The 9,698-nt window shown below is 52.3% G+C and overlaps 1 protein-coding gene across 1 annotated transcript; it reads right to left on the bottom strand.

Annotated features, from left to right (window-relative positions):
* Positions 1 to 2,104: 2,104 nt before the first annotated feature.
* dlk2 (delta-like 2 homolog (Drosophila)) lies at positions 2,105 to 8,780 on the bottom strand. Its single transcript, XM_056410827.1, has 6 exons — positions 8,688 to 8,780; positions 7,067 to 7,154; positions 5,108 to 5,165; positions 4,650 to 4,780; positions 4,437 to 4,581; positions 2,105 to 4,317 (listed from the first exon to the last, which is right to left on the bottom strand). The coding sequence occupies exons 1-6, from the start codon at positions 8,742 to 8,744 to the stop codon at positions 3,555 to 3,557; spliced, it is 1,242 nt and encodes a 413-aa protein (XP_056266802.1). The 5' UTR covers positions 8,745 to 8,780; the 3' UTR covers positions 2,105 to 3,554.
* Between the last annotated feature and the right edge of the window lie 918 nt (positions 8,781 to 9,698).

Genomic DNA, 9,698 nt, shown 5'->3' with positions numbered 1-9,698 from the left:
GTTTTGTTGTAAGCAAGCTGTCACAGTACTTTTCAGAGCCAACTGATGAGCAATGGGTTACAGTTAAACATGTTCTCCGGTATCTTAAAGGTACAAGTGACAAAGGGTTGTGTTACACAAAATGTGATACTTTAGGTCTACAAGCATACAGTGACGCAGATTGGGCAGCTGACAATGATAGACGCAGTACCACTGGTTATTGTGTGAGCCTAACAAAAAAGGGCACACTGGTTTCCTGGAAAACCAAAAAGCAGCCCACTGTTGCACTGTCCACTTGTGAGGCAGAGTATATGGCTTTAGTAGCCACAATTCAAGAGTGCCTGTATCTGAAACAGCTTCTTGAAGGTCTTGATAAACAGAAGTATCCACAACCTAAGGTTTTCGAAGACAACCAAGGTACAATTGCTTTAGCAAAGGATCCTGTCAGCCGACAGAGATGTAAACATATTGACATCAAGTATCATTTCATTAGGTCCACTGTGAACGATGGTCACATTGTATTAGAATACTGCGCTACTGAGGAAATGGTAGCAGATGTGATGACAAAGCCTGCTACCAAATTTAAGTTGAATAAGTTTGATGAATTTATTTTTGGAAAATGATGTACTGAACAATGTACTTATGAACTTCACAAAGTAAGAGCAAGTGGGGGTGTTGAGATAAGCTCTCATATTGTGTGATTGGACATTGGGCAACTTGAACTGATTGATGTGACCAATGAACCTGATTTGAGCCACCTGTGTGTGGGCGTGAACTGTTTATTTGAGTGTCAATAAAAAGCCTCACTGGAGGGTGAGGGCAGTTCTCTATTGGCTGTGTAACAGACAAGTCACGTATCCTGTGTCTCCACATACTTCTTAATTCCTCCGTCTAGTAAGTCTTATTGTTGGTACTATTTGTGTTATGTTTTATCCGCTATGCTCTTAGCTCTGCTAAGACTTTGACAGGCTACCCTTTGGCAGACTACTCTTTGGCAGACTACTCTTTGGCAGGCTACCCTTTGGCAGACTACTCTTTGGCAGGCTACCCTTTGGCAGACTACTCTTTGGCAGGCTACCCTTTGGCAGGCTACTCTTTGGCAGGCTACCCTTTGGCAGACTACTCTTTGGCAGGCTACCCTTTGGCAGGCTACCCTTTGGCAGACTACTCTTTGGCAGGCTACCCTTTGGCAGACTACTCTTTGACAGACTACCCTTTGGCAGGCTACCCTTTGGCAGGCTACCCTTTGGCAGACTACCCTTTGGCAGACTACCCTTTGGCAGGCTACCCTTTGGCAGACTACCCTTTGTCAGGCTACCCTTTGGCAGGCTACCCTTTGGCAGACTACTCTTTGGCAGACTACTCTTTGGCAGGCTACCCTTTGGCAGGCTACCCTTTGTCAGGCTACCCTTTGGCAGGCTACCCTTTGGCAGACTACCCTTTGGCAGACTACCCTTTGGCAGGCTACCCTTTGGCAGGCTACTCTTTGGCAGGCTACCCTTTGGCAGACTACTCTTTGGCAGGCTACCCTTTGGCAGGCTACCCTTTGGCAGACTACCCTTTGGCAGGCTACCCTTTGGCAGGCTACCCTTTGGCAGTCTACCCTTTGACAGACTACCCTTTGGCAGTTTACCCTTTGGCACACTACCCTTTGCCAGACTACTCTTTGGCAGGCTACCCTTTGGCAGACCACCCTTTGGCAGGCTACCCTTTGTCAGACTACTCTTTGGCAGGCTACCCTTTGGCAGACTACTCTTTGGCAGGCTACCCTTTGGCAGACTACCCTTTGGCGGGCTACCCTTTGGCAGGCTACCCTTTGGCAGACTACCCTTTGGCAGGCTACCCTTTGGCAGGCTACCCTTTGGCAGGCTACCCTTTGGCAGACTACCCTTTGGCAGGCTACCCTTTGGCAGACTACCCTTTGGCGGGCTACCCTTTGGCGGGCTACCCTTTGGCAGACTACCCTTTGGCAGGCTACCCTTTGGCAGGCTACCCTTTGGCAGACTATCCTTTGGCAGGCTACCCTTTGGCAGGCTACCCTTTGGCAGGCTACCCTTTGGCAGGCTACCCTTTGGCAGGCTACCCTTTGGCAGGCTACCTACATGTTTACTGACCACAACAAATGTTTACTGACAACACATGTTTACTGACAACAACACATGTTTACTGACCACAACACATGTTTACTGACAACAACACATGTTTTCTGACCACGGGCAGCACGGTGGCTCAGTGGTTATCACTGTCGCCTCACAGCAAGAAGGCCCTGGGTTCGAATCCCGGTCGTCCCGGTCGTTCCAGGTCCTTTCTGTGTGGAGCGTGTTCTCCTCTTGTTCTCCTCGTGGTCTCCTCGTGGTCTCCTCGTGTTCTCCTCGTGCCTGTGTGGGTTTACTCCGGGTCCTCCGGTTTCCCCCACCACCATAAAGACATGCACCGCAGCCTCACCCCGGCTCGTATGGATGTGAATGAGTGTTGGTGGTGGTGGAGGGGCCGTAGGCGCTGATTGGTGGAGGGGCCGTAGGCGCTGATTGGGGGAGGGGCCGTAGGCGCTGATTGGCTGCCTCGCTTGTCAGTCTGCCCCAGGGTAGCTGTGGCTACTGATGTAGCTTACCACCACAGGGATGACTGTGTGTGTGTATGACAACTGGACTCTGGACTCTGTAAGCGACTTCGGGTATTTAGAGAAGCGCTATATAAAATTGAAGGTTATTATTATTATTATAACACATGTTTACTGACCACAACACATCTTTACTGACAACAACACATGTTTACTAATGATACCACAGAGTAGAAATATTCTGATACATTTAAAAGTCCTGCATTCAAAGTGACGTAAAGGTACAACAGTATGAACATCAAGGTATACTTAAAGTACCAACAATCGGATGCAGAATGAAACATAACATTGATGCATGAATGTGTTCATCATTTTAAAGGAGCAGCTCATTTGTATGACATGTATAATATATATAATACATCATTTATAAAGTAAATCAGTCAAATAAATGTAAACCAGTAAAAGTACAATAGCTACCTCTGATATATAGTAAAGCAAAAGTACAATATTTACATCTGTGATGTAGTACATTAAAAAGTACAATATTTTATATTTCTAATCAGAGAAATAGCTTAGCTTAGCATAAAGACTGTAAACGGGTGGAAACAGCTGCCTCCCAGCTCACTGACTCACATGGTTCATTTCCGCTTTGAAATCACATAAAACATATGATTCTTAACTCATTTATTTTGTGTAAAGTTTAAAATACAGCGAACATTAAAACAATTAATGTGATATAAAAGGTCCTGTACATTCCATCAAGTGAATTGAGTTCATGACCCGGATCCCAACGTCTTCCTCAACGGCCCATGTCCTCGAGTGACCGCGGCCCATCTCTGCAGCCAGAGGTGAATTGTGGGTAAAGACATCACGAGTCACATGATGAATACAAACATGTTGGTCACGGCTTATTAACACCAGGATTTGACTCGGAGAACTGGATCCCCCTTCAGACCTGACGGTCCTTTGACCTCCGACCTCAGAGAGCATGTCCTCCTCTCTCTGTTCGCTCCGTCTAAGTGACCTCGGTATTCAGCTTCTTCTTCTCTGGTTCCGCTCCGTACAGGAAGCCGATCTGACCCCCCAGATCATCCTGCGGCGCCCGCCGGCCACCATGTTGTGATGATGATGTCAGCGGCCAGCAGGGGGTGTGGCCACAGGCCATGCAGTAGCCTTGCAGCACGAGGGTGGCGGTCAGAGCCACCACGGCCAGCGTTGCGCCGGCCAGAACCACCAGGACGATGAGGTGGACCTCCGACAGGCCGGTGGTGCGCCGTTCGCTCACCGTCACTTTAAAAGGCCCGCCACCATCACGACTGCCGTTCCCGCCGCTGGTGCCGGCGCCGCTCCTCTCGTTTATGGTCGCGGAAGGTCTGGTCCTGCCTGCTCCTCCATCCCCCTCCCACCCCGGCACCGCCGTCCGGCCAGGCTCGCGGCTCCTCGCCTCCGTCTCGCAGGTGGCTCCGGCGTAACCAGGCCGACAGATGCAGTGGAAGCCGCCGGCCCGGTCCAGGCAGCGGCCGGCGTTGAGGCAGGGCCGGCTGGCACAGTCGTCCAGGTTGACGGTGCAGAAGCGCCCGGAGAAACCGGCGGGGCAGAGGCACGAGAAGCGATTGACGCCATCCAGGCAGGTGGCGCCGTTGGCACACGGTCTCATCAGGCAGTCGTCCACGTCCGTCTCACAGCGCCGACCCGTGAAGCCGGCCAGGCAGCGGCACGCCAGATCCACCGCAAAGCCGTCGGCGTCTTCACAGAGACCGCCATTTTTACATGGAGACCTGGAGGGGAAAGGAGGAGGATTCAAACTTATAAATCAGCTTTTAAAATGTTCAGAACGGTTTTAAGACGACTAGAGAAGGACTCCGTTCAGGTGGTCTCAAGGGAAACCTGCACAGACCTCCTCTGGGTACAGGGGCCGGTCTTCAGCTGGCAGTTCCGGCCGTAGAATCCTCCGGGACACAGACAGGTGTACCCGGCACTGTCCTCCATCACGCAGGTCGCCCCGTTCTGACACGGCGGCCTCGCCGAGCACAGCGACAGGTCTGCAACAGGAGACGGGGTGAGACCGGGGCCGACAGAGACGCCAAACGAGACCAGGACGAGACCAGACCTTTGTCACAAAAGCGCCCCCCCCAGCCGGCCTCGCAGCGGCACTGCCACGGCTGCTGACAGGAACCGTGGCGGCAGCCGGGCGTCGGCACGCAGCGCTCGCACCGCTCGCCCTCCCACCCGGGGTCACACCTGGAGACACACAGAGACATCATCCACCGTCCTCTCAACCCGGTCCTCCTGCATCGTCTTCTGGAGGATCAAGACCAGAAGACCTCCAATAGGAGGATCCTCATCAGATCTGGATCCGGATGTCTCTGAGTCCTTGACTCTGTCCCCTCTGTGTTTGGATCAGGACCAGAGCAAGAGTAGACCTCCAGGCTCCCTCTGGACCACAACAGTCCGCTACATCACTGCTCCGGGTCGGATCCTAGTTTGGGCCTTTAGAAACTACAAGGCCTGGAGCGTGGAGCAGGGGATGCTTTAGAGCGGGGCTACAAGGTGATTGACAGGTCTCACCTGCAGACTCCAGACTCATCACAGCGGCTGTTGGTGACGTTACAGCTGCAGTCACTTCCTGCAGAGAAGAAGAACAAGAAGTGAATGGTCTGGGGTAGTGGTTCTCCACTGGTCTGGGGTAGTGGTTCTCTACTGGTCTGGGGTAGTGGTTCTCCACTGGTCTGGGGTAGTGGTTATCTACTGGTCTGGGTAGTGGTTATCTACTGGTCTGGGGTAGTGGTCCTCCACTGGTCTGGGGTAGTGGTTCTCCACTGGTCTGGGGTAGTGGTTCTCTACTGGTCTGGGGTAGTGGTTCTCTACTGGTCTGGGGTAGTGGTCCTCCACTGGTCTGGGGTAGTGGTTCTCTACTGGTCTGGGGTAGTGGTCCTCCACTGGTCTGGGGTAGTGGTTCTCTACTGGTCTGGGGTAGTGGTCCTCCACTGGTCTGGGTAGTGGTTCTCCACTGGTCTGGGGTAGTGGTCCTCCACTGGTCTGGGGTTGTGGTTCTCCACTGGTCTGGGGTAGTGGTTCTCCACTGGTCTGGGGTAGTGGTTCTCTACTGGTCTGGGTAGTGGTTCTCCACTGGTCTGGGGTAGTGGTTCTCCACTGGTCTGGGGTAGTGGTTCTCTACTGGTCTGGGGTAGTGGTTCTCCACTGGTCTGGGGTAGTGGTTATCTACTGGTCTGGGTAGTGGTTATCTACTGGTCTGGGGTAGTGGTCCTCCACTGGTCTGGGGTAGTGGTTCTCCATTGGTCTGGGGTAGTGGTTCTCTACTGGTCTGGGGTAGTGGTCCTCCACTGGTCTGGGGTAGTGGTCCTCCACTGGTCTGGGGTAGTGGTTCTCTACTGATCTGGGGTAGTGGTCCTCCACTGGTCTGGGGTAGTGGTTCTCTACTGGTCTGGGGTAGTGGTTCTCTACTGGTCTGGGGTAGTGGTCCTCCACTGGTCTGGGGTAGTGGTCCTCCACTGGTCTGGGGTAGTGGTTCTCTACTGGTCTGGGGTAGTGGTCCTCCACTGGTCTGGGTAGTGGTTCTCCACTGGTCTGGGGTAGTGGTCCTCCACTGGTCTGGGGTTGTGGTTCTCCACTGGTCTGGGGTAGTGGTTCTCTACTGGTCTGGGGTAGTGGTTCTCTACTGGTCTGGGGTAGTGGTCCTCCACTGGTCTGGGGTAGTGGTCCTCCACTGGTCTGGGGTAGTGGTCCTCCACTGGTCTGGGGTAGTGGTCCTCCACTGGTCTGGGGTAGTGGTTCTCTACTGGTCTGGGGTAGTGGTCCTCCACTGGTCTGGGGTAGTGGTTCTCTACTGGTCTGGGGTAGTGGTTCTCTACTGGTCTGGGGTAGTGGTTCTCTACTGGTCTGGGGTAGTGGTCCTCCACTGGTCTGGGGTAGTGGTTCTCCACTGGTCTGGCGTAGTGGTTCTCCACTGGTCTGGGGTAGTGGTTCTCTACTGGTCTGGGGTAGTGGTTCTCTACTGGTCTGGGGTAGTGGTTCTCTACTGCTCTGGGGTAGTGGTCCTCCACTGGTCTGGGGTAGTGGTTCTCTACTGCTCTGGGGTAGTGGTCCTCCACTGGTCTGGGGTAGTGGTTCTCTACTGGTCTTGGGTAGTGGTTCTCCACTGGTCTGGGGTAGTGGTTCTCTACTGGTCTGGGTAGTGGTTCTCTACTGGTCTTGGGTAGTGGTCCTCCACTGGTCTGGGGTAGTGGTTCTCCACTGGTCTGGGGTAGTGGTCCTCCACTGGTCTGGGTAGTGGTCCTCCACTGGTCTGGGTAGTGGTCCTCCACTGGTCTGGGTAGTGGTCCTCCACTGGTCTGGGTAGTGGTTATCTACTGGTCTGGGGTAGTGGTCCTCCACTGGTCTGGGGTAGTGGTCCTCCACTGATCTGGGGTAGTGGTTCTCTACTGGTCTGGGGTAGTGGTCCTCCACTGGTCTGGGGTAGTGGTTCTCTACTGGTCTGGGGCTAAAGACTTGTATATGTGACCTCACCTTGACCTTTGCAGAGCGGGGCCACGAGGACGATGCAGAAGCTCAGCAGGATGGAGGACATGTTGGACACCTGGAGGACCGAGACCACCTGAGACGGAAGAGACTGTTAGTAGTCCTGTCACAGGAATGTTCTCCTGTAGAGAGAACACAGACCCTGAACAGGTAGAGAACAGAGAACCTGAACTTGTAGAGCACAGAGAACCCGAGCTACCTGGTGGATCAGTAAGATGAGGAACATGAAGCATAAACTAGACCAACTGTCTACATCCTGTTCTTCTTGTTGTTCTTCTTTTACATTACATTACATGTCATTTAGCAGACGCTTTTATCCAAAGCGACTTACAATAAGTGCATTTCAACCTAGAGTACAAACTAAGAACAACAAGAATACAGGAAGTAACATTTCCTCAACATAGTCGAACTACAAAAGTACCATAAGTAAGTGCTATCTAAGTGCCACTGAAGTGCTAATCTGTGTTTTAATCCAGATATAGTCGGAAAAGGTGTGTTTTCAGTCTCCGACGGAAGATGTAGAGACTTTCTGCTGTCCTGATGTCAGTGGGGAGCTCGTTCCACCACTGAGGAGCCAGGACAGCAAACAGTCTGGATTCAGTGATTAGCTCGGTGCAGGAGGCACAAGTAGATTGGCTGATGCCGAGCTGTGCGATCGTGCCGGGGAGTACGGTGTGACGACAGCCCGGATGTAGACGGGGCTCGATCCGTCTAGAGCACGTACGCCAGGACCAGTGTTTTGAAGCGGATGCGAGCAGCCATCGGTAACCAGTGGAGAGAGCGGAGGAGCGGAGTGGTGTGGGTGAATTTCGGGAGGCTGAAGACCAGTCGAGCTGCTGCATTCTGGATGAGCTGCAGGGGTCGGATGGCCTTAGCAGGCAGACCAGCCAGGAGGGAGTTGCAGTAGTCGAGGCGTGAAATGACCAGAGCCTGGATCAGAACCTGCGCCGCCTTCTGAGTAAGAAGAGGACGTATTCTCCTGATGTTGTGCAGCATGTACCTACAGGAACGCGTCGTCGCAGCGATGTTGGCCGTCAGGGAGAGTTGACTGTCGAGTGTCACCCCGAGGTTCCTGGCAGTCCGGGTAGGGGCCAACACAGAGCTGTTGAAGGTGATAGTCAGGTCGTGGGTGGGGAGCCTTTCCCTGGAAGGAATAGTAGCTCAGTCTTGTCAGGGTTGATCTTCAGGTGGTGAGCAGACATCCACTGAGAGATGTCAGTCAGACAGGCAGAGATTCGTGCCGCCACCCGTGTTTCGGATGGTGGAAACGAGAAGATCAGTTGGGTGTCATCAGCATAGCTATGGTAGGAGAAGCCATGCGAACGAATGACAGAGCCGAGAGAATTTGTGTACAGAGAGAAGAGGAGGGGACCCAGGACGGAGCCTTGAGGAACCCCAGTAGTGAGAGGACAAGGATCAGACACAGATCCTCTCCAAGTTACCCGGTAACTTTCCTGCTGCTAACGATCGTGATAATAAAGAGTAATAATAAAGGCTTGCTGCTTGAGTTCCTTTCCATGTGACCCACGATGGTCCTGGTCCTGTTCTAGGTCCTGGTCCACCTGGGACCTGGACCTAGAACCCTGTGGTTCCCGCTTCCTGTTCCTACCTGGTACTTCCTGTTTCTGCTGCTGATCTCCTGGTGTGTCCCGTCAGACCTGTTCATGTTGTGTGTATCCGTCTCCTCCTCCTCCTCCTCCTCCTCCTCCTCCTCCTCTCAGCCTCAGGGCGCTCTGCCCACACAGCCGACTGGCAGGAAACAACCAGCAGATCATTTTCCAGAGATTACCGTCACCAAGACAGGAACTGACATGCCTGTGTGAGAGTGTGTGTGAGAGTGTGTGAGTGTGAGAGTGAGTGTATGAGTATGTGTGTGTGTGTGTGTGTGAGAGTGTGTGTGTGTGTGTGTGCCTGGGCTGTGGTATGTAAGTGAGGAAGACACTCGTCTCACACACATTTCTTTTCTTTCAGTGTGTTTGCTCGAGAAAGAAAAGAATGAAGGGAGTGTGTTGGGAATGGAAGGCAACAGGTGGTCACACACACACACACACATAGACACACACACACTCACACAAACAGACACATACTCACACAGACACACACACACTCTAACACACACAGAGACACACACACACTCTAACACACACACACACACAAACAGACACACACTCACACACACACAAACAGACACACACACACTCTAACACACACACACAAACAGACACACACTCACACACACAAACAGACACACACACACTCTAACACATACACACAAACAGACACACACACATACACACAAACAGACACACACTCACACATACACACACACAAACAGACACACACTCTCACACATACACACACACAAACAGACACACACTCACACATACACACACACACAAACAGACACACTCACACATACACACACACAAACAGACACACACTCACACATATACACACAAACAGACTCACACATGTACACAAACAGACTCACACATTCTAACACATACACACACAAACAGACACACACTCACACATACACACACAAACAGACACACACTCACACATACACACACACACAAACAGACACACACTCTCACACACACACACACACAGACACACA

The sequence above is a fragment of the Pseudoliparis swirei genome, unplaced genomic scaffold (genome assembly GCF_029220125.1).
Source record: "Pseudoliparis swirei isolate HS2019 ecotype Mariana Trench unplaced genomic scaffold, NWPU_hadal_v1 hadal_27, whole genome shotgun sequence".
Classification (NCBI taxonomy): Eukaryota; Metazoa; Chordata; class Actinopteri; order Perciformes; family Liparidae; genus Pseudoliparis; species Pseudoliparis swirei.
The sequence above is the reverse complement of the archived record's forward strand: the minus strand, read 5'-3'. Positions and strand labels throughout refer to the sequence as shown.

Coding starts and splice junctions, on each gene's coding strand:
- dlk2 (XM_056410827.1), bottom strand. CDS start 8,744: ATGAACAGGTCTGACGGGACACACCAGGAGATCAGCAGCAGAAACAGG. Junction 7,155..8,687: donor GCAGAAACAGGAAGTACCAG/GTAGGAACAGGA, acceptor CTTCCGTCTCAG/GTGGTCTCGGTCCTCCAGGT. Junction 4,582..4,649: donor GGGGCGCTTTTGTGACAAAG/GTCTGGTCTCGT, acceptor CTCCTGTTGCAG/ACCTGTCGCTGTGCTCGGCG.